The following is a 25,231-nucleotide window of genomic DNA, read 5'->3' on the forward strand; positions in this document are numbered from 1 at the left end:
AAATAACACATTTTTAAAACATTAGTTTATATTTTAATTAGTTTTACAATCAAATCTAAAGTTTTTACAAACAATAACTTGGTTTCCCTGGTTACGCCTGACGGTTTATTTAGCAACCGGAGATATTTATAGTCCGCTCGAATTATAGTCCGTATAGATACTTTGACTGCCTGTTGCTATGGTTACTCACAGCTGATGTAGCCAGCATATTTATTTATTAATTTCGAACGATAAACAGTCAGTTTCACCAGAACTCCTTTACTAGGTGTCCTCTATCACTTTTTAATCGACACCCTGCAACCAATCAGAATCGAGTATTCACACAGACCATGGTATAAAAACTATAAATTAACTATAAACGAGTAGTTTGTAAATGACTTAAGTGCTTTATTACTGTATTATTATAAAGTGTTATGGTAAAATCTACTTGATTGTGGTTGTTGTGGCAAAAAACAATAATTAACAAACAGCATCAAGGCATAAGAGACATCAGAGTCAAATTGTATTAAAGAGAAGTAGTTTTATTCTCTTTAAGAGGCTTGGCCACAAAAATCACCGCAGCTACCCAGTGATAGGAGCAAGACCTAATCACACAGAAAACAGACAGTCTTTTTATACCTATAGTCTCTTCTCCTGTAATTTTCCGCTCCCCCAGTAAACCAGATCTAGCTGGATTTAAGAAATACAGTGGTCCTTCCCCCTGGGGTTTTACTGTCCTCACTCCTGTGAGGTCAAAAGGTCTTTGTTTGTGGCTAAATAGTCCCTCTGTCTTTCCTGACTAGAGAGTTCAAAGGCTCATCTGACCATTTGTTTTACTGTGTGTGTGTCTTTGTCCCTGCCAGGTGCACACATACATTCCAGGAGAGAAAACACATGATTGGATTGAAAGAAATCTCACACAATGTCTAAGGAAATAAATAAGGAAAAAGTAAACTATTAATTTTTCCATAACATGGTTTAGTGCAAAATCTTTTTTGGTTTTCATTTACATATTCTAATCCATTAAAGGTGAGACAGGAGTGATGATCAGTGGCTTTGAGTTTTTACCTTCATCATTATCGCATGGGTTGAAATAAGGATAGAGTTTCTCAGTGAAAGTCTGACCAGTGAAAGAGTGGATATGAGATCTGGACTCCACGTCATAAAAAGAGACCAGACCCTCCTCATAATCCACAAACACACCAACCTTCTCAGGTTTCACTCTCAGAGATAAAGAGACAGGTGAACGTTCACAAGCTTTATATTGATTCTCATTCCTCAGAGCCACAGTCCAGTATCCATCCTCAGGAGTCAGTCTGATCCTCCCCTTCCTGTTAATGGATTCTCTGATCACTCCTAAACTCCACTTCGTCTTTCCGTTCACCTGCACCTCATAGTAAAATCTCCCTGAACTGAATCCCTGCTTTGCCAAAACACACATGGCATCAAATCTCTTTGGGTTTTCTGGGACGTCCTGAGACATTGAGTCTCCTTCATTGACTTGTTTTCCATCATCAGACAGGATGAGACATGGATTCGCTGAATCAGGATCCAGAGTCACATCCACTGAGAGAGATCAGACATTATCAATCAACTTCAGAACAAACATTTTCAGATGTACAGTATATAATATAGATTAACACAGTATTGTGAGTGTATTGAAGAAAATAGTGTCAGTCACACTGTACCTGCAAACTTCTGCACAAACTTCAACCCTGTGGACACAGATGACAATATAATGATTAATTATTTATAGCAATAATTTCAGGCTAACAGTGAGTTTTATTTAGATACACCATTGTTAGTTCCCAGCATGCTTTGCACATGACTGGAAATGGAGAGTAAATATTGAAATTAAATGTTATTTTATGTGTTTTTGAGTGAAGGGAAACATCTGTTAATGTTTAATGTTCAGTTATGTTTGACATGTGAAAGAGTTTCTGTTATGTTGATGTTTTGATCGTTTCCATTGAAGAGTAGAGCTTATGGATAGGTTATGAATAACTGCATGTACTAATAATATGATGCTTTGTTCAAAGTTTGTTTCCTGAAGAAAATAGCGTCACAGTCCAGCTTAAGCAAGTTCAGTGAAGGTTCATTTTTGTTGTAAAAAGTTAATAATTTAGGTCATTTATATATATAGTCCATTTGGAACAGGTCATTTCTGTTCACTAAAAATCACACACTTTTGAGAGTCAACTTAAATTAAAAAAGCACATTTCACAAAGAAAATATTGAATTAATTGTGTCATATATTAAATAATTTAGGAGATTTTACATTATTTATTCAGGTAGATTTCATTAAAGAAATCAAGCCTTAAAAACTACTCAAAAATATCATGTGTAATATTGTTACCATCATTTTTTTTTAAATAGCATGTAACAATTTTTACGGTGATTTGTATTAGTGTTTGTACTGTACATGAATCATTGTACATCATATCACTACATGTCTCTAAAGTAAGTTAAAGTAATACTGCAATAACTGGTTATAACAGTTCAAGTTTGGATATAGCTTTACATAGACTACGTTTAGTAAGTGATTTTATCATACCAGTCTAATGCTAACATGGCAAGTTTAAGTTATGTTATGGTTATATTTTTCAAACAGTGTGATCTTTTACAGACAGAGACAAAATAATTGTGGTGATGGTTTTATTCAACCCATAATTTTCCTTGAAAAATGTAATTTCTAAGATCTATACACTGTATTTGATATTCACATACCAGTTTGACTGAGTTTTTCATTCAGTGTCTCATGAGTTTTCTTCAGTTTAGTCAGAGCTCTACACAGAGAGTTCACATTCACATCAGAGTCAATCCTGATCTCAGTCCAGTTCTTGGTGTGTGGACGACTGTTCAGGGATGTGCTCATCTACAGCAGGAGAGAGAGAAGACTGTTAAATTTGATCATAATTTTTAAAGCAGTTAATTTTGTTGTCCCCTCCAACAATTCTACCCTATGCCTCAACGTGGCGGAGGGGTGGCAATGGGTGTCTTTCGATGATGGCCCAGCAAGCCATGGACCGGACAAAAGAGAAACTCAAGCTACTACAACAACGAACACAGGCCCCAGTACCCTGCGCATCCGTGCGCCCGCTCTCCGGCAGCAGAGTGACCCGGCCACGGACGAGGGGCTGCTAAGAATCACAGGTAGAAGGCCGCCTTCTGGAAACTGACCACGGAACAACAACACTAAAATCTACAATGGCACCTACAACGCCAGGACAATAGCCCGGGAAACGGATCTGGCTACCATCATCGCCGAGAAAGACAACATCCAGTGCGACATCCTGGGCCTGTGCAAGACGCGGCGCCACGACCCCACGACCCCACGACCCCACGGGAAGACGGGTCAACGGTGGCACTAGGAGCCGGCGAAGGGAATAGGACTGTCGGTGGCGTCGGCTTCATTGTCTCCAGACGATGGGTGACGTCCATTGACATGGTCGACGTGACCAACCCACAAGTCGGCGTGCTCACCCTGGCGCTGACCAACAAGACGACCATCCACATCGTGCAGGTATATGCGCCAACTACAGCAGCCAAGGACGACGAAATTTAGCAGTTCTACAAGGATGTCGAAGCAGCCATCGCCCCCCACGCAACATACCACATCCTGATGGGCGACTTCAACGCCAAGGTCAGGCGGGGGCTTGACAAAGAGAAGTCCGTCTGCCCCTTCGGCAGTGGCGACCGGAACGACCAGGGTGAGCGACTGGCGGCCATGGCCGAGTCCAGTCGTCTCTACATCGGCAACAGCTTCTTTCAGAAGCGCCTTGGCCGTCGCTGGACCAGGCTGTCGCCAAACGGCAGTACGAAAAACAAAATCTACTACATCCTCTGCAGCCACCGTCGCCTTTTCCAAGATGTTTCTATCATTGGCAAATCGTTCTGCACAGGCAGCAGGCAGCGACCACCGACTACTGCGTGCCAAACTGACCATCGACTCCAGGATGGAGAAGCGTGCACTGGCAGCCAGCAACCAGGCACAACAGCAGATGCCATTGACCCGATCGTCTTCCGGCACTATGTCGACATTACCGACTGGGTGCAGACCGACGAGGACATCATGAGTGACTGGGACCAATTCACAGAATAGCTGCGAAAGACGTGCAACGTTGCTGCAAAGCTGCGCAAAAAAGACCAGACTAGCCGAATATCGGACAACACCAAAGCCCTCCTGCTGAAAAGGCGGCAAATGAGATCGGACGTCGCAGACCATATGGAATATGGTTTGCTGAGCAAGCTGGTCAGGGTGCGGCTCAAAACCGACCTGGAGCAGTACAAGCTAGCGGCGGCCGAGCAGAAGAGGAGTTTAAAGAAGTGGAGACGGCTGATGCAGCTGAAGCACTTTCGGGTGTCTGCGTTAAAGACACCAGATGGGCAGACGACAAGAACCCGGCTGGGCATCGAGGCTGAGTGCAGCCTTTTCTACACGGATCTGTTCGCCAGCAAGACGCCAGCAAGACGCCAGTCGACCTGCCCGAAATGCAGCATGACGCCATACTAGCCATCCAGTCAGTGTTGACCAGTGAGGCCATGCAAGCTATTCAGAACATCCCGAAAGACCAGGCGCCAGGGCTGGACGGAATCGAGGCCGATCTGCTCAAGGAGGGCGGACCGACGCTCTGGGCAGCATTGGCCAGCCGTTTCAGCCTCTATATGGTGCAGAGACGAACACCAGATCAATGGAAGACGGCAAAGACAGTGCTGCTGTACAAGAAGGGTGACCGCGAACAGCTGAGTAATTACCGGCCCATCTGGCTCCTGCCGACCGCGTACAAGGTCTTCAACAAGGTGCTGTTCCGGTCTGGCTACAGCACGATGGATCACATCCACGTGCTGAATCAACTGCTTGAACGCTGCCGGGAGTACAAGATACTCTTGGTGCTGGCCTTCGTAGACTACGAGAAGGCCTTCGACAGCGTGGAGATCAACACCTTACTGTTCGCCCTCCAACAACAGGGCGTCGCCGACGAGTACGTTAAGCAGGGCGACCCCATCTCGCCCAAGCTGTTCACGGCATGTCTGGAGCACACTTTCGACAGCTCGACTGGGACAACAAAGGTATTAGCGTTAACGGCCAGTGACTCATCCATCTGCGTTTCGCTGACGACATCGTCCTAATCGGCGAGTCAGTGGCCGACGTGCAGCTGTGACTCGACCAGCTCGACCAGGCCGGCGCAGTGGTCGGCCTGAAGATGAACTTGGCCGAAACAAAGTGGATGCGCAACCCCCAGGCTGCCAACAACATCATCCACATCGGCCAGAAGGAGATCGAGCAGGTCGACAGCTACGTCTACCTTGGCCAGGAGCTGACTGTTGGGCACAAGAACAACCAAGAGCTGGCACGCCGACGGAGGGCCGCCTGGGTCAGCTTCCTGTTCCTGCAGTTGTGTACTTACAATATCACAAAAGTTCCCAAAGATTTTTAATTTCAGAGAAATTCCAATTTTAAATAATGGCTCGTCCCTGTTCACTTGTCGCCTGCCAATGATCTAATATCCGCGTTATCCCTGGTTTCCGCTCGTACTGCCATAGTAACCATGGCGACAGAAGTGGACAACTGCGTTACGTCTAGCGGCACGCTCACACTGTTGTTGTTTTGTTCAAACATTATGGACCATGGCAAGCAGACTTTGGGACAAAAGGAGAACTAAAACGAGGATCAATATTACGTGCCGTTTTCGAGATGCCGAGAGCTAGCGTCCGCGGCTAACTTTGACTTGACAGAGACGCGCAAATGTAGAGCTGCAAAGTTTTGGTCCACGATTCGGCTGCAAAACCCGCTTCCAACTTCAAAGACTTTCCATCCATCCGCCAGCACACCACGTGATTGGCCGTCCAAGACATCTATCCAGGCACGAGGAGACGCCCGCCAACCCGGGAAACCCGGGAAAGCCGGGAAACCCCTTTTACACTGACAAAGGGAATCCCCAAAAATCCCCAGAAGGGTTAAATTAATGATTGATGGTTCGTTCAGGTCATGTCTTATAAGTGCATTTAGAAACTTGGGATTTCATCATCTCACTCTGAAAACTCATTCTTTCCTCACTCTCTTTCTTTCTGCAACTCGTATGAATGTGTGTGCGTGTGTTTGTGTTAGATATTAGTTTTATGTATTAGAATAATCAATAAAGTCTTGTTTGTATTTTAAAGAGAAGTGTTACTTGTGTTATGTGCTTACGAATTTAATGTCTTAAACTGCTTATCTAAGTTACCTTGCTAATAAATAGTGTTTCACTATAGTTTGGATATTTATTTCCGCTGCAGAGCTGATAGTTATGGCCGGTTCAAATGAACACTGGACGAGTCATTTGCTCTGCCGTAATAAGTGATTCTTTTGAATTCCCTATAAATTAATTCATAATTCCATTTGAGCTAAATTGACAGACCCCTACATTAGTTACCAATGAGACAAACTAGGATGCAATAAAGACTAATATGAACTCAGGGGCTGTTTTAATGACACCGTTTTGTCATGTGTTTTGGCCGTTCATTTACACGACCACTGAGTTTTGGGTTCCTGAAAATGCAAACTTTTGAAAACAGGTTTCAAAGTACAAGCTTTTAAAAACGGTCTCCGTGTAAACAATAAAAATGCAAATCTCTGAAGACAATGACGTCATGCACATGCGTATTATGTGTTCAGTCTATAGTGTTTCATGGCCAGAATACAGGGTTTTCAGTCGTTTCCGCGGATCCATGTGAATGGGGATTGTTTTGATAATGGTGTCGTCTGTATGCAGAAACTCAAAGGAAAAACTTCTCCATTTTAACGGCCCACTGAAGTGCCTTGAAACACGTGGCTTTGTATGATGCGTTGACGTAATTTCCACTAAAACAGGAAGCTAAGGCGGAACATATTGACAGTCTCACAGACTGTGAGTCGTACTTGACAGCACCATGGAAACGAATCCGAGCGCTGATGATACTGTATGTTGGATTCAATAGTAGAGGTGTGAATAATTCTAGCCATTTCATTCTTAACCAACTTAACCAACTAGTTGGTTAACATTCTTAACCAACTAGTTGGAAAACGGAATAAAACTCGAGCGTTTGAGCAACCGAACTCACATCTCCAACCCATATTGCTACATGACGTGTCAAAGGTAGTGATGTCCGGTTCGTGAACGGAAATTTATTTGAACTGGTTCTTTTTTGTGACGAAATTTACCAAATCGAACTGAATCATTCTAAACAGTTTGTGTCGTGAGTCAGTGCTGATCAACAGTTTGTGGCTGACAGTCACTCTGACTCGAAATAAACCAATATCCCGGAGTATATATTACTCCAGTAACTCCGACAGTTCACTGAACTGAGCAGCTGATACTGAGCATGCGTGTACAACCGAACGCACAGTCAGGTACAGCCAGCCACGGTCGCTTTGGCCAGGTGGTGATGGGAGTCGCATGACGCGTTAGATTTTAGAGAGCATTTGATTGAACAGAAGATGTGATGAGAAGCTGAAGTCTGCGGTGAAGTCATAAAAATACGTGATCCATATTAGCTTAAGTGAGAGACTGTAAAGGTGATGATACACAGGGCACGTTTTTGAGCAATGTTGCTGGGCAATTTTGCAGAGCGATTGTTGCTTGGGCACTTTCCCATTGAAAATGGACTATAAATTTCTATCTGGATAATTTAGATTGGCCGTGGGCCCTGTGTCTCATCTGGTTGCCCATTGATGGCAACATTGCCCAGCAACATTGCTCAAAAAGTTGCCCTGTGTATCATCACCTTAAGTTTTGAATGCTTATATCTCCTAAATGTGAATTTTGTCATTGTTTTGGAAAACACCAGCTTATTCATAACCTTAAGGCTAACATATTCGTACTAAAAGCTAAAAACCATATATTTTGATTTCAGGGAGCCTTTAAGCATATCGTTGTCGTGTAAACGTACTCTCAAGCACAAGAAACAAACACAAGCAGGCATCCGTCTCCACACCCCTCAGAGTGAATATGTGGGAAAGCTTCTTTCACTCTTGTCCTTCCTTCACAATTTATTTCTTCCCTTCACCCATTCTTCCCTTCACTCAGTTCAATCAGAAAGATTACATGAAAAATATAATGTTCTGTCAATGCAAGTGACTTAACAGTCATGTTTGGTATCAATTGAAATGTCTCAGTGCGATTGGTACAATGGTCTCATGTCCAGAGAAATAGACCAAAAGGTAGAAGTTAGAGAGTTTAGAAATACTTTGCTTACTGTGGAGGGAGATCAAGCTCTGATGGCCACCGAGCTTGGCCTACCACGGTCACCAGCATCTCCAACCCTATTGGCCCCCAGGTGTCTTCGGACAAGATGGCCACCCTACCAGTCTCGTCCATTTATGGCCGCTGCCGCGCCAGAGTCTTCGGCCAAGATGGCCGCCACCGCGCCAGAGTCTTCAGCCAAGATGCCCGCCGCCGCACCTGAGTCTTTGGCCAAGATGGCCGCCCTACCTACGCGTCTTGCACAGACTAATCAGCCATGATTACATCCACCTGTGGTTCAATAGCCTTGATAACCCTCATTCACTGTGAGGTTTTGTTAGTAGTTACATTGCAATTCTGAGCATTCTCCCTGGTTTCATGTCTCTTGGTATTTTGGATTTCTTGCCTGTTTCTGGATTACTCTTTTGCCCATGTTCCCTGCCTTGTGTTTGTTTGCGTGGACGGCCTGCCTGTGTTTGACCTTGTCTGTACTTTGAATTACAAATTACTCTTTGGATTGTCCCTATTATTAAAGATGCGTTTGGATCTCCAACCTTTTGAGTCTCAGAGCAGTTCATAACAGTAAGGGACTAAACGGAATTACTATTTAAATAATGGCAAGCATGGTCAGCCTATTAAATAGTATTAGTCATAACCTCTGCTCTGACTAATGATCAGACTGGCGAGTTTGTGACCGTGAGATTCACGTTAACGGCCGGTGTGAGACTCTGAACAACATTGGAATCCAAATAAACAAGTACAATCTAAAGAAAAGAGTTAAATAGAATGATCAAATATCTAGATAAATTATAAATGACCAACAATCCATTGGCATTCCAACCTAAATTTGAGGTCAAGATAAAATTGAGTCAGATAAAAGTGTAATTGAAATTAAATCCCTCAAGCGACCAACACACAGGAAACCTTCAGCCACACCATTGGACACCGTCAATTGAGTGGACCTTAAAGAACTGTTTGTCCTGTAATATTGTACATATTGACTGAGACAGATGTTGACAGACCTGTATGAGATGGAGATCGTCAGTGTGTGAGAGCTGCTCCAGCTCAGTGTTTCTCCTCTTCAGCTCAGTGATTTCCTGATGCAGCTCTTTAATGAGATCTTCAGCCTGTTTCTCTGCTGCTTTCTGCTGTTCCTCCATCATCTTCAGCTGATCAGACTGACATCTCTCAATGGAGCGGATCAGATCAGTGAAGATATTAAAACTGGAGGATTTTTCTTTATCTGTGTTTCTCTGATGAATGAGAACAGTTATATTTAATAATCTATTAAATATTATTTAAAGGGATAGTTCACCCCAAAATTAAAATTCTATCATCTTTTTAACCTTATGTCACTTAATGTGTGGTTTTCAGTGGGACACAAAATAAATGTTTGTGCTGCTCATGAGGACGAGCTGTTGAAGCACTCCAGTAGAACTCATGTGCAAAACACCCAGATTTGTGCTCTATGGCAGAGGTCTTCAACCCTGCTCCTGGAGGCCCACTGTCCTGCAGAGTTTTACTCCAACCCTAATCAAACACACCTGAACCAGCTAGTCAAACTCTTCAGGATCACTTGAAATCACAGACTGAATGTGGTTCAGGTGTGTTTGATTAGGGTTGGAGTAAAACTCTGCAGGACAGTGGGCCTCCAGGAGCAGGGTTGAAGACCTATGCTCTATGGGGAAAACATGTGTGTTTGGAGCAACATAAGGGTTACTAGATGATGGCAGACCTCACAATGTAATTCAACTCCTATGATAGTTAGAGAGTGATCAGAAAGTGAAATGTGAGAGAGGGAAATGACCATGAGTCAGGATTTGAACTCGGGTTGATCGAAGCACAAACCTTTCTCAGCTCTACTGAGTGCTGGATCTCTTGAATCTTCTTCATTCTGTCCTGGATCATCTGATGAACGTCTGTCTGTGTCTGAACCAGCTGATTCTACATACAGAGAAAAACACAGACACATTTATCACTGAATATAGCTTTCCATCTTCTGACAAACTCTTATTTGAATATTGATTTTTTTAACCATTTAAAGGCCATATGAATTCAAAATTATAGTTTTAATCTTTTAGCCCATGTCTGACAGCTTTGAGGGTAACAAAATCAGTTTTTAATGTAATGAAAGACTACTGGATTTGGCTGTTTAAATGAAAGGGACAGGTTCTTCAACATGGAAACATGACACAGGAAAGACATCTGCATTTCACAGTGAGTTTAAAGAGTTTTGTCTGTAACTCTTTACCTTCTTCTCTCGACTCTCCTCCTCTATAGGAACAGTGTTGTGAGTCCTGTGTTCTCCTTCAGTGCAGGACAGACAAACACACGTCTGATCATCTCTGCAGAACAGCTCCAGAGGTCTCTCGTGTTTCTGGCATATATAATCCTCCAGATTTTCCACAGCGTTGATCAGTGTGTGTTTCTTTAGACGTGGGACTCTGCGATGAGGCTCCAGATGAGAGTCACAGTAAGAGCTTTGACACATCAGGCAGGTCTTCACTGCTTTCTGCCTTCTTCCATCACAGAAGTCACACAACACCCCAGATTCTCCTAGATTGAGCTTCTCCTTAAAGTGTTGCACAACCTCTCTGAGTGTTGTATTAACCTTGAGATCAGGTCTTCTGCTGAATGTTTCTTTACAGAGTGGACAGAAGCAGGTCTGTGAGTTCGTCCAGCACTTGATCAGGCAGGTTCTGCAGAAGTTGTGTCCACATGGAGTGGTGACTGGATCAGTGAACACTTCCAGACAGATGGAGCACTGGAGCTCCTCATTTAGTGATGGGCCACTGGAGGACGCCATGGCTGACAAAACAATGACAATATATGGAATTTCTGAAGAGAGGCATTAGGATAATACTAAGGTAAATAAATATTTTATGTATTTCTCCATTGACGGCCCTTCAAAAGTAGCTGTATATTCTGACAAAATATGTATTTTCCAAGTGGCATGTAAATCACAAATATTTCATTGTATCCGTCTGCTTCTTTTGACATCCACGGCTCATGGACTCCAATTCAGTTCTTTAACAACTAACCCTAACTCTAGGTTATGCACACATGTATGACAGCACTTCAGCAGATAAACTCATTCATTCTTGTAAACTGGTCTAACTTGTGGAGTAACTTGTGCATTTCCCCTTCAAAAAGCTGACATTCAAGTAAGTTCATGGTCATCATGCTCATGTTTATCTCATACAAACATCTATAAAGGTAACAAAATAAGATACTTTTTATGTTTGGAGTTAAAATAATACATTGATCCTATTCATAAAAGTTAAACTAGTAACCACTTTTTATATTAAAGTCAAAGTAATTGATTTTCGTCTATAGACTATCATAACACAAGTTTTTACATTAAAGACAACGCACAAAAAAAAGCTATTTTTATTTTTCAAGCAAATATCCCAGAGAATCCACCACAAAAATAAAATGTATTTAATTGAATGTAGTTCAATTATGATTTTTAATTGTAGAATTTTTTGACCGTTTTCATTCTGTCTGAAGTTCAAGTACTTTCTGTTTCTGAAGTCTTATAGTGGTATAACATGACAGAAGACATCAAACTTTACAGCAAATTGAATAATATAATCTGATACTATTTTATTGTTTAAAACTGCTGGACAAGCTCTTACATTTCCATCACTTACCTGAGTGAATATTAGCTGTGATCACTAGTTTCAGTGTGTGTGAATAAAGAAGTGTTCATTTGAAGAAGCTTCCAGTTCATCTGGTTAATATAGTGTCACCTTCACTGAATTCTTTCACTCACTACAGTGATGTCATACAGTAGCTCCGCCCTTCATGAATATTGATTAGTCCCTAATTCACATCACAGCTGAGTGTTTTCTAGAATGCATGTGTTGTTTTGTTTAGTTTCTCCTTTTATTACAGAAGTGGCAAAATATCGAGTTATCACAGTTGTAATGTAACAAATAATTGAGTACTTAATTTAGTATATTTTGGAAAGGGCAGGTATATTGCATAAATGCAGTCTTGTTAAGGTTAATTTCATAACTAGCATTTTATGTAGCCTATCCTAAAGGCATACAATTAAAAAAAAAAAAAAAAGTTTTTTCGAGAGGGACATGTGTATAGGTAGAGAATAGAGATCGATAGAGATCTAGCCTGTGCAAAAAAAAAAAAAGGAAACAGCGGAGCAGTGCACCGGGGATAAAGAGTAAATAAACGGTAAAAAGATGGATCGGATATTTTTGCTGACACCTCCAGGTAGTTTTAATTTCGCCGAGCCGAGCTCATGGCCACAGTTTATGAGCCGCTTCGAGCGATTCAGAGTAGCATCGGGTCTAGCAGACGAAGACTCAGTCTATCAGGTACACTCGCTCTTGTATATAATGGGGGAGAAAAGAGACGATAATCTAAATACGTTACCCCTAAAGTGAGGAAGAGAAAAGGAGTTATGAAGAGGTCAAGAAGGCTTGAAGTGAGCACTTTATTGGCAGACATAACGTCATTTACGAGAGAGTGAAATTCAACAGCAGACTCCAGCAGCCTGGTGAATCAGCAGAGAGTTTCATCACGAATGTGTATAAGCTCATGGAATTTTGCAGATATGGTGCGATCTACATGAGGAAACACTGTAAAAAATGATCGTGATTTTAACAGTAAAAGACTGTTAATTGGTTAACAGAAAGTTTCCGCACTGTATACGGTGAATAACTGTGATCTAATCGTACATGTAATGTAATTTTACAGTAAAATACGGTTACATTTATAGTTTTTGGAAGTGAAAAAGAGCAAGTCATTGTATAATTTACAGTGAAAAACCGTAAATTAACATTCCCACAATTCCTTGCGTGTCACTTCACATTTGATGCATTTTTGTTGAAATAACTGTTTCTTCATAGTTTTTCTTTGTTTTTCTAATCGGTTATGTACATTAGGCTTTTATGTTACATTTAATGTTGTTAAATGAATGTTTATTGCATTTTTTTTTATTTCATGTGTGTTTAGTGTGTGTGTGAATGACACTGTGCAGCTTCTATATATTAGTATTAACTTTCTTGTGGAAAAGCTGGTTGTGATGAGCTTTGATTGATAATGTGACTTTCATCTCCGCTGTGATTGGTGGATGTCAGTGTATTATAATGGTACAAAACAGATATTAGTTATTCAATAGGTGGGTAAATCAACATTATAGCAGATAATGAAATATTTTTTTTTACTGTAAATTTAAGTTAAGCCTGTAAAACCTAAAATGTTGCTACCGTATTTTTTAACGGTAAATTCCTGGCAACCACAGTTGCTGTTTTTTCCAGTAAATTTAACAGAATTTTTTTTTTATAGTGAATGATCAGAGTCACATATCATATCGTTTGGGCATAAGAGATGCAAAGCTCTCGGAGAAACTGCAACTAGATCCAAATTTGATATTGGACTAACTCAGCTCAGGCAAAACAAGGAAATAAAACATCAATAATATGAATGTGAGAGAAGTGAACGTCGATGAAGTCATGACAAAGAATGTCTAAAGCAAAAACGACTTTGCAGAGAGTAGAGAGGACAGATCAGATTGATTGCTTTAAGAGATGCGGGAAATGTCCTCAGCACTCTTGGAAAACGTGTCCAGATAGAGAATCAGAATGAGGAAAATGCTGAAAGAAAGGACATTTTGCTGCATTGTGCCGGTCAGCTCAATGTCCAGAAGCAATAGTCAACAGCTCATATGAGTCAGCTTTCTTCGGAGCCATCAGACCCCAAACCAAGACAAAATGTGGCAACAGAAAAACCTGGTGAATAAAGAACCGATCACCTTTAAAGGTGCAGTCTGTAAGAATGACAACTAGTGGTCAAAATAGGTACTGCAGACCAAATTCTAAGAACGAGCACAATGGACAATGAAAACTGGCAACGTGCACTATCAAACAGACCAAAACAAAAACAAACATTCCAGCCTGGAAATGCACATTTCAAAGTAAAATAACTGGCTGTAGAAGTGTTTTTCAGAGAAACTAGTATATGAACTCGATCCATTAATACTACAACTTTATCTTCTATTCTATATCTACAGTATTTATAAAAATAAATAAATAAATAAAATAAATAAAAAAGTACATGGGAAGGGTTGTAGCACTTGCATATTGTTGTCTTATTGATAGTTTAACTGTTTTTAGTTCGATTTGGATAAAAGTGTCTGCTAAATGAATAAATGTAAATGTAAAAAGTTACATACAGCACCTTTAAACTAGATACAGGTGCAGTAGTTACGCCGATTCCTATGTATTCAGCTGAAAAACAGGGGAAACTGAAAGATTCCAAAAAGACAATCTTGGGCCCTAACAGTTCTCCTTTATAAGTGATGGGTATTTTCAGTGCATGCCTGCAAAAGGATCCAGCAGGATATATGTGGTGTAAAGGATTTAGTGATGCCGCTCCTGGGACTGCCTGTGATCCAAAGTTTACAGTTACTGCATCAAGTAGCCAACTGACACGAACCTGGAGAGCAGTACAAGGCGATGTTCTCCAAGGTTTTCTCAGGACTTGGGAAATTAGAGGGCAGCTAAGAGATCAAACTGATGGAAGGAGCAGTCGGCCACGACAAGTACAGCTGCCACTCGTGGAAAAAGTAAAACTGGGACTGCAAAAATGGAAGAAGTGAGAGTCATTCGATGAATTGAAGAGCCTACTGAGTGGTGCGCAGCAATAGTAGTCGTGTCAAAACCTAACGGCAATATCAGGTTTTGCTTTGATCTAACAAGATTGAACAAGAGTGTGTGTAGAGAATTGCAGCTAGAGGAGCAGCTGTGTTTTCGAAATTAGACGCCACATCTGGGTTTTGGCAAATACTCTTGCACAAAGACACCGAGCCTTTGGTTTAAGCCAGGCTAATTGGTTGAAATCACTTACTGAAACAATTGTTGTCATAAAATACACTTGTCTGTTAACAATGAGTTGACAGTTTGAACGTTCTTGTTCACTTTTATTTATTTTGATGATCTGAGGTGAATTGTTGCTTTCCGGCTATAAAATACACACAAAATGATTTTCAAACTCATACAGATGCTTTTAACATTAAATAAAGCACATAAACAGTACCTGAGCTTATCATACTTTATGTCGTTTTTCCAGCCGCGACGTCGCAGAGATAGAAACCGTTATTAAAATGGAATCATTGCATAGGGGTTGGTAAGGACAAAAACTGATTAACAAAATACTCTTTATCTTTCTCATTTTATACCATTTTCTTTGATTGGATGCCTACGTGACTTTGGCATGTCCCACACTCTGCTCAGCTAACTTCAGTGAGTGTAAAAAGTGGTTAAATGACACTAAATTAAAATATATTTTTTAATATTCTTATTTTTCTCAGTAAGTTGTTCGATAAATCAAGTAAATTTGACCATTTATATGCTATTTTCAAAATAATATTAAAGATATGTATATGTACACATGTACGTTTAGTTTAATTGGGTTGTGGTGCCATGGGGAAAAAAAATGCCACAAAGGGGTGCCATGCTTTCAAAAAGTTTGGGAACCACTGAGGGCGCTGTGGTGGGTAAAGAGTTGACGGTCAAGATCACGTTCCAGAACCCGCTGTCACAAGTGTTGAGGAACGTTTTGTTCCATATAGAGGGATTGGGAATGCAGAGCATCAGAAAGATCCAGTATGGGTAAGACTTTCAGTGTTTAACAGCAGTTTAATTTCAGCTGTGACGTGTTCATGCACTGTAGATATGCTTCAAAACATAAATTGTACTGCATTAAATATGATATTTAAAGAGTGAAGCTTCCAGAGAGTTGATATTGTCTTTGTGTCTGTCAGTGATGTGGAGAAGCTTGCGACGGTTACACTGATGGAGAAGTTTGTTCCCACCGTCTCCGGCTCTCAGAAGCTCCTGGCATCGATGGACTGCCGTCTGCTCACTCAGGTGCACGGATTCACTGATATTGGGCTCAAACCAAAGTCAAAAACACTGGCATTGTGAAGTCTTCTAATGCTCTCGCTTCTCTTGAAGAATATGAACTAGATTTAAGGATCATCAGCCAGCAGCCATATCACCCTGTAGACCAAGACTGGTTGCCCACTGAAGCTAAGCAGGGCTGAGCCTGGTTAGTACCTGGATGGGAGACCTCCTGAGAAAAAACAGGTTGCTGCTGGAAGAGGTGTTAGTGAGGCCAGCAGGGGGCGCTCACCCTGTGGTCTGTGTCGGTCCTAATGCCCCAGTGTAGTGACGGGGACACTATACTGTCAAAGAGCACCGTCCTTCGGATGAGACGTAAAACCGAGGTCCTGACTCTCTGTGGTCATTAAAAATCCCATGGCATTTCTCGTAAAGAGTAGGGGTGTAACCCCGGTGTCCTGGCCACATTCCACACATTGGCCCTTACCAATCATGGCCTCCTAATAATCCCCTTACATTGAATTGGCTCTATCACTCTCTCTCCTCTCTCCACCTATAGCTGGTGTGTGGTGAGCGCACTGGCGCCGTTGTTCTGTGGCTGCCGTCGCATCATCCAAGTGGATGCTGCACACTGGTGGTGGTTGAGGAGAGACCCCTGATATGATTGTAAAGCGCTTTGGGTGTACAGTAGTACATATGAAAGCGCTATATAAATGCCTCATTCTATTCATTCTATTCTATTCTATCTACATTGAATAATAATTCAGTATTTTCATTCACAACTGATGTAAGTCAACAATAAAGTTCCTCCGTTTTATTCATATCCTTTCTGTCTGTTGTATAAATAGATATTCATCGTTCTCCAATGTGTATTTGCATAACAATTACTGTAGAAAGCTAGACAAAGGGGAACTGGAGCGCTGCTGGTATCCCTTGTATCCTCTGGTGCTTGTGGAAGGGTTAAATGTTCATACAAAAGAATTGGAAAAAAATCCAGGTCCAGGCACTCAGTAGGATGCAAAAGTTAAAAAGCCTTTATTATTTTAAGGGGCTAAAGCATTAAAACACCAACGCATATCGGCCCACGGGCCTTCATCAGGGTGTTACTGTAGAAAGCTGTTTAGTTTACAAGAAATATCAGTTATAGAATTGAACACTTGTCCAGATGATACAGTTATTAAAGTATAATCCAAATACCGCAATATTTCACAAATAATTCAATGTTTACAGCTGCAGAGGAGAGAGAGAAAATGGCTTCAGAGATTTCCTTACAAAATAACATGTAGAAAAACTCTAAAATTTAGCATATTATGTATTCAACACACATATATATATATTAGTGGTGGGCCGTTATCGGCGTTAACGTGCTGCGTTAACGCGAGACTCTTATCGCGCGATAAAAAAAATATCGCCGTTAATCTATTCTCAAAGTTGGGTTGGGAGCTGCTCTATACTACACAAGCTATGATGACGCAATCTACCCGCGGCCGCGAGGTACACCCGGCTGCAACGCATCATATTCGTCGTCATCTTAGGTAAACACGGCTGAAAGTGAAAGCTGGTGAAAAAGATCCGTGCAACATCCATTATTTGGACTTGGTTCGGATTTAAGCCGTCAGACGAGCAGCAGCAAACTATATAGACAGAATGTGTGGGGTAACAGTTCGGTAAGTTAACACACGACTAATCCGTTCTGCCACCTCAAATTCAAAACGAAACATGATATCACTGAATACCAGCGTGCGCGTATTATTCCCAATATATCTTAGTGGTGTAGCACATAATCTCTGCCCGATTTTAAGAATCGTTGTTGTGTTTCTTTTTAACTGAAAAGACATCAGTTAGACAATATTCTAATTTTAAATTTGGGGTTTCATAAGCTCCAAGCCATAATAAACATTAGACCTACTTAAGTCTCTGCAGCTAGTGTACTTAAATTTTATTTATCTGCAAAATTATGTTGTATACTTACAGTTTTGCACAATATATGTTCTCAAAACTACATACACCCTTTAAAAAAAAAAAAAAAAAAACATTTAGCAGTTGTTTAGCAGGGTCTGTGTAACCTGTTCTGAAATGGTTTTATTATAATATATATCGTTATCGCAAGAGGCTGCAATGTATATCACAATATGGATTTTAGGCCATATCGCCCATCCCTAATTGATAGCCTATAGTAGTTGATAATAACATAGACCTACCTAATGTTGCCTACGGATGGTAACAGTACAGTAGTAACCTTTTACAGTCTATGAGTAGAACAGCTTTCTCAAGCAGTTTGTGATGCATTGTGGAAACAGGAGATGAGCCCCTGGTCTAATGCGCCACCTGGCTTGAGAAACCCGTTCTCAAAGACTTACTTTTATAGTCATTATTTGGGTAGCACACATATTCTGAATGCCTTCGTCAGAATTCAAATGAGCCATTTTAATCTAGATTAATCTAGATTAATTTCAAAATTAATCTAGATTAATCTAGATAAAAAAAATTAATCTATGCCCACCTCTAATATATATACATTTTTTATAGTAGATTTAAAAATAAGAGCAAAGTATTCATGATAGACAAAGGCAAGCAAGTCATTTTGTTGATTAGAAATATATAGACTCATAACAAATTGGCCATTCAAATGTACAGATAACTCACAAATATTTTATTATAGTTCATGTTTTATTTTGCACTTGCACAAATTTTGTACATCACATATTCATTTTCTTTATAATTGTAAGTAAAATATACTTAGAACAAACAAAACATCCATAGTTAATCTTTTCAGATTTCATGGTTTTTTTTTCATTTTTTTCATTTTAACTGACAGGTGTGATGATCAGTGGGTTTGAGTTTTTACCATAATTAGTGCATGGGCTGAAAAATGGATAGAGTTTGTCAGTGAAAGTCTGACCAGTGAAAGAGTAGATATGAGATCTGGACTCCACGTCATAAAAAGAGACCAGACCCTCCTCATAATCCACAAACACACCAACCTTCTCAGGTTTCACTTCCAGAGGGAACATAACCATTGGATTCACAAGAAATACATTTTGATCCTCAATAAACAGCATCAGAATCCAGTATCCATTCTCAGGACTCAGGATACTGTTAATGTCCCCGTTCCTGTTAATGGATTCTCTGGCCACTCCTAAACTCCACTCAGTCTTTCCCTTCACCTGCACCTCATAGTAAAATCTCCCTGAACTGAATCCCTCCTTTGCCAGAACAAAACAACCCACATTAATTCTCTTTGGGTTTTCTGGGATGTCCTGCTTAACGTCTCCATGCCTGACTTGTTTTCCATCATCAGACAGGATGAGACATGAATTCGCTGAATCAGGATCCAGAGTCACATCCACTGAGAGAGATCAGACATTATCAATTAACTTCAGAACAAACATTTTCAGATGTACCAAATATAATACAGATTAACAAAGTATTGTGAGTGTATTGAAGAAAATGGCATCAATCACACTGTACCTGCAAACCTCTGCGCAAACTTCAACCCTGTGGACACAGATGATAATATAATGATGAATTATTGATAGCAATAATTTAAGATTAACAGTGAGTTTCTATCTACTGGCAGCATCAGTGGCATGTAAATGTTGCTCGCCCCTTTGTTTGTAAAACAAAATGCAGAATGAGTTTACAGTAAATATACCTACAATGGATGTTTATGGGACAAACAAAATGAAATTTGAAGCTTGGATTTTTTTAATCAATGAACTGATTAACCTCCTCCTTGAACTGCCACCTTCTGCCACCAACTGTGGAGGGGTTTGAGTACCCAAATGATCCTAGGAGCTATGCTGTCCAGGGGATATATGCCCCTGGTAGGGTCTCCCAAGGCAAACAGGTCCTAGGTGACAGGTCAGACTAAGAGCGGTTCAAAAACCCTTTATGATGCCATTAAATCCGAGGACCGTGACGTCGCCCGGCATGGCGCAGCCGGGGCCCCACCCTGGAGCCAGGCCCTGGGCTGGGGCTCGTATGCGAGCGCCTGGTGGCCGGGCCTCCCCCCATGGGGTCCGGCCGGGCTCAGCCCGAAGGAGGGACCGTAAGGGACCGGTGCAAAGTGAATCGGGCGGCAGTTGAAGGCGGGGGCCTCGACACATGGCGGGCCTGAACCCCCCAGCTCAGCCGCCATGTGTTGGAGTTCACCCCAGTGAACGAGAGGGTCGCTTCCCAGTGCCTTCGGGTCGGGGATGGATCTCTCACTGTTGTATGCGCCTATGGGCCAAACGGCAGTGTAGAGTACCCGGCCTTCTTGGAGTCTCTGGGAGGGGTGCTGGAAAGTGCTCCGACTGGGGACTCCGTCGTTCTACTGGGGGACTTCAGCGGCCACGTGGGCAGCGGCAGTGACACCTGGAGGGGCGTGATTGGGAGGAACGGCCCCCCTGATCTGAACCCGAGTGGTGTTCTGTGATTGGACTTCTGTGCTAGTTACAGCTTGTCCATAACGAACACCATGTTCAAGCATAAGGGTGTCCATCAGTGCACGTGGCACCAGGACACCCTAGGCCGGAGGTCGATGATCGACTTTGTGGTCGTTTCATCTGACCTCCGGCTGTATGTCTTGGACACTCGGGTGAAGAAAAGGGCGGAGCTGTCAACTGATCACCACCTGGTGGTGAATTGGATCCAATGGTGGGGGAGGGAATCTGGACAGATTCGGCAGACCCAAATGTACTGTGAGGGTCTGTTGGGAACATTTGGCCGAATCCCCTGTCAGAGAGTTCTTCAACTTCCAACTCCGGCAGAGTTTTGACCGGATCCCGAGGGAGTCTGGAGATATTGAGTGCGAGTGGACCATGTTCTCCACCTCCATTGTCGACGCGGCCACTCAGAGCTGTGGCCGTAAGGTCTCCGGTGCCTGTCGAGGCGGCAATCCCCAAACCCGGTGGTGGACAACGGAAGTAAGGGATGCTGCAAAGCTGAAGAAGGAGTCCTATCGGGCCTGGCTGGCTTGTGGGACTCCTGAGGCAGCTGACGGGTACTGGCAGGCCAAGCGGACTGCAGCCCGAGTGGTTGTGGAGGCAAAAACTTGGGCCTGGGAGGAGTTCGGTGAGGCCATGGAGAAGGACTACCGGTTGGCCTCGAAGAGATTCTGGCAAAATGTCCGGAGCCTTAGGAGAGGGAAGCAGTGCCCTACCAACGCTGTCTACAGTGGAGGTGGACAGCTGTTGACCTCAACTGGGTATGTCGTCGGACGGTGGAAGGAATACTTCGAGGATCTCCTCAATCCCACTGACACGTCTTCCATGGAGGAAGCAGAGGCTGCGGGCTCAGAGGTGGACTCGTCCATCACCCAAGATGAAGTCAGCGAGGTAAGAAACTCCTCGGTGGCAAGTGGATGAGATCCGCCCTGAGTACCTCAAGTCTCTGGATGTTGTGGGGCTGTCTTGGCTGACACGCCTCTGCAACATCGCGTGGCGGTCGGGGACAGTACCTTTGGGCTGGCAGACTGGAGTGGTGGTCCCTCTTTTTAAGAAGGGGGACCGGAGAGTGTGCTCCAACTACAGGGGGATCACACTTCTCAGCCTCCCCGGGAAAGTCTATGCCAGGGTACTGGAGAGGAGAATACGGCCGATAGCAGAACCTCAGATTCAGGAGGAACAGTGTGGTTTTCGTCCCGGTCGTGGAACACTGGAACAGCTCTATACCCTCTCCAGGGTGCTGGAGGGTTCATGGGAGTTTGCCCAACCAATCCACATGTACTTTGTGGATTTGGAGAAGGCATTCGACTGTGTCCCTCACGGCGTCCTGTGGAGGGTGCTCTGGGAGTATGGGGTCCGGGGTCCTTTGCTAAGGGCTGTCCGGTCCCTGTACGACCGAAGAAGGAGCTTGGTTCGCATTGCCACCAGTAAGTCAGACTTGTTCCCGGTGCATGTTGGACTCCAGTTCTGTTCATAAATTTTATGGACAGAATTTCTAGGCGCAGCCAGGGGCCGGAGGGTGTCAGGTTTAGGGACCACACGATTTTGTCTCTGCTCTTTGCAGATGATCTTGTCGTGCTGGCCCCATCAGACAAGGACAAGGACAAGTTACAAGGACAAGGACACTTTACACAAGACAAGGACAAGTTACACATTATGTTCTAATATTTCAAGTAATACTGCTTTAAATGGTTATGACATGAATTAAAGTTTTGCTATATGACAGGGTTAGTTGTGTAATGATTATATTTTTGAAAAAATGTGATGTCTTACAAACTGAGACTACATATAGTTTTTGCTGATCACCAATGGATTTAACCAAGAATATTCCTTGAAAAAAATATTTTCTTAGTTACAGACAAAAAAAATCTATACAGTGTTGTGGCGAAGGGGGCTTGGTTCAGCGAGGTCTCCAGCAGGAGAGAGAGTCGGGTGATGAGCAGTGAGTAAGTAGGTCAAGTGCAAAATGACAAACACCTGTGTCTTGTTGCAGTAATTGACGCGGAGAGACCGGATAAGAGCCAAAGGGAAACGGGAAGTAATGAGAGAACCTGGACTGAGGACTCGTGCTGTTTGAACTTGTGATACTGCTTGAGAAACTGCTGTCACTTTGTTCACAAGTTTGTTGAGAGCGCAGAGAGCACAAGTTTTGTTTTGTTTCAGTTGTGGAAATAATAAAAAGCACAAGCCTCAGTAAGCCGGCCCAGCCTTCTTCCTTCCTCACTCTGAACTTTATCTCGACTGAATTTAAAATTCACATACCAGTTTGATTGAGTTTTTCATTTACTGTCTCTTGAGTTATCTTCAGTTGAGTCAGGGCTCTATACAGAGAGTTCACATTCACATCAGAGTCAATCCTGATCTCAGTCCAGTTCTTGGTGTGTGGACGACTGTCCAGGGATGAGCTCATCTACAGCAGGAGAGACAATTATTTTAATATTGTTATTTTTTCAAATTTGACATTATTACTGTTTCGTTCTGTTTAATTTAGAAAGACCGGTCCTGTAATATTGTACATTATGACAGATGTTGACAGACCTGTATGAGATGGAGATGATCGTCAGTGTGTGAGAGCAGCTCCAGCTCAGTGTTTCTCCTCTTCAGCTCAGTGATTTCCTGATGCAGCTCTTTAATGAGATCTTCAGCCTGTTTCTCTGCTGCTTTCTGCTGTTCCTCCATCATCTTCAGCAGATCAGACTGATATCTCTCAGTGGAGCGGATCAGATCAGTGAAGAGCTCCACACTGGCGGATCTCTCTATATCTGTGTTTCTCTATTAAATAAATGAGCAGATTAAATATAATATATAAATATAAATATAAATAAAATATTTTCAGGCACGAAAATATTTTCTCAGACAATCTGCTTTTATCATGATAAGCAATTCTCTCAGTAGTTAAAACATTAAAACGTCACAGGAAAAGTGTTCAAAAGCATCGAACCCACTACAAATATATTTATTGAATATAAAAAATATTGTAACTTCTCAGTAATGATTTCATGTAATTTAAGTGTTTAACTCCATTAATGAGAATGGCATATTTAATCTAAATGTTTATATCAGAAGTAAAACATAGTTTAAATCATTCTTTTATTTATTTAAACTGTTATTGTGAATGTGAACATGCTGTATTAATGATTTGGACTCATAATGAAGGTTTACGGTTTTACTTCATCTGCCATTAGATAAATATGCATCAGTTTCACTAAACACGCTCGCTGGTACATACATTTAAGAATGGATGGAGATTTGCTTCAAGAGACAGGCTTGGTGAGTGAAATTTTATTTGTATAATCTTTCTGTATATGTATAATTTTCTTTAGGTTTTCTGTCTAAAAGTGACCAAAAAGACACTCCAGCTCACCATCGGTGTCGCCAAACTGCTCCATCTCCAAAATGTTCGCACGCATGGGTCAGAGTTTGTGTGTTGGTGCGTCAAGTTTGTTTTTATAAATCACAACTTATGCGTTGGAAGTGCTCTTTCAGGGCCTGTTTTGTGCGTGCGCAACGGTTATAAATGAGGCCCCAGAACTTCAAAATCCCCTTCTGCCATATCATCCTCCGGGATTTGGCTTTTGCTTTCTACAGTCAGCATTCATTATGTTTACATTATTACATTATTTGACATTGACACGTACGTGCCAGCTTTGCAGGTCATGCATTCTGCTTCACACGGATCCCAACCGAGACGAAAACACAGGAATTTTCTTAGCAATGCTAAAACGCACATCAACCGATCACTTGTTTAGCGTTCATGTAAACACTACATTCAGATTCACCAATGGGAATGAATTCAGTCCAATTGAAACAAAAGGTGTTCATGTAAACATAATGAATGGTGACTGTAAAAAGTAAAAGCCCAATCCCGGACATTTTGGGCGATCTCGAAATGTCCGGGAAAAAGAGGACGTATGGTCACCCCTACTACTCAGCTTTCTCCACAGAGCAAGAGACTGTTAGCTTAGCTTAAAAAAAAAAAAAAAGATGGCTGACAATATTTGTACATTCTGTGAGTGAGATCCCACCCTCTATGGGCGGGTTGAAAACATGTGGAACGAGCTCCTACTACTGGCTGCAGTCTCTCGCCTCTGGACAATAAAAGCTTCCGATGACGCAAAATGTGTCAAAATGACAATTTTAGTGTCATCTGTGTTTGTTTTTTTTCCAGACACACAATACAGAAATCTCTGGTCTCAGGGGGACATGAGGGAGGGAAGCACGGCCATTCGAAAATACTACCGGGTTTCTACTGATACAAAGCTTAATGCTAATCAGTGAAGTATCCCCTTAAGAGTTATTATTACATGCATAAGGAATAGTAAAAAATCATCTACTGGCCTCATGTCACTTAAAAGTTGTTTTAATTTATTTAATTGAGAACCTTTATTAAGCAGATTGAAATGTTATAATGCATTATTAATGTAGCATTTTTACTTCCACTCACTTTTCTCAGCTCTACTGAGTTCTGGATCTCTTGAATCTTCTTCATTCTGTCCTGGATCATCTGATGAACGTCTATCAGTGTCTGATCCAGCTGATGAGACACACAGAGAAACACACAGGTATAGATTCCATATTAATTTCATATTAGTCATTTGAATAATTATTTTGAAAACCATTTAATGACTTCAAAATGTAGTTTGGTGGCTTTTAGTTCATGTCTCTAAGCTGTGTACTCTTGAAAGTTGACAAAATTAACTTTTGGCATATAAACAAATTTAAGATTTATAATCTTTCTTTTCTGCAAAACACAATT

General features: G+C 41.9%; 1 protein-coding gene across 1 annotated transcript; it reads right to left on the reverse strand.

Annotated features, from left to right (window-relative positions):
• Positions 1-994: 994 nt before the first annotated feature.
• Positions 995-11,861, reverse strand: LOC308703249 (E3 ubiquitin-protein ligase TRIM39-like; the record flags this gene model as incomplete). The annotated part of the gene is made up of 7 exons (XM_081386569.1): positions 11,834-11,861; positions 10,432-10,988; positions 10,029-10,124; positions 9,203-9,433; positions 2,707-2,854; positions 1,668-1,694; positions 995-1,545 (listed from the first exon to the last, which is right to left on the reverse strand). The coding sequence occupies exons 2-7, from the start codon at positions 10,984-10,986 to the stop codon at positions 995-997; spliced, it is 1,608 nt and encodes a 535-aa protein (XP_081242695.1). The 5' UTR covers positions 10,987-10,988; positions 11,834-11,861.
• Between the last annotated feature and the right edge of the window lie 13,370 nt (positions 11,862-25,231).

Source organism: Scardinius erythrophthalmus (genome assembly GCF_964197995.2).
Source record: "Scardinius erythrophthalmus genome assembly, chromosome: 15".
Lineage (NCBI taxonomy): Eukaryota > Metazoa > Chordata > Actinopteri > Cypriniformes > Leuciscidae > Scardinius > Scardinius erythrophthalmus.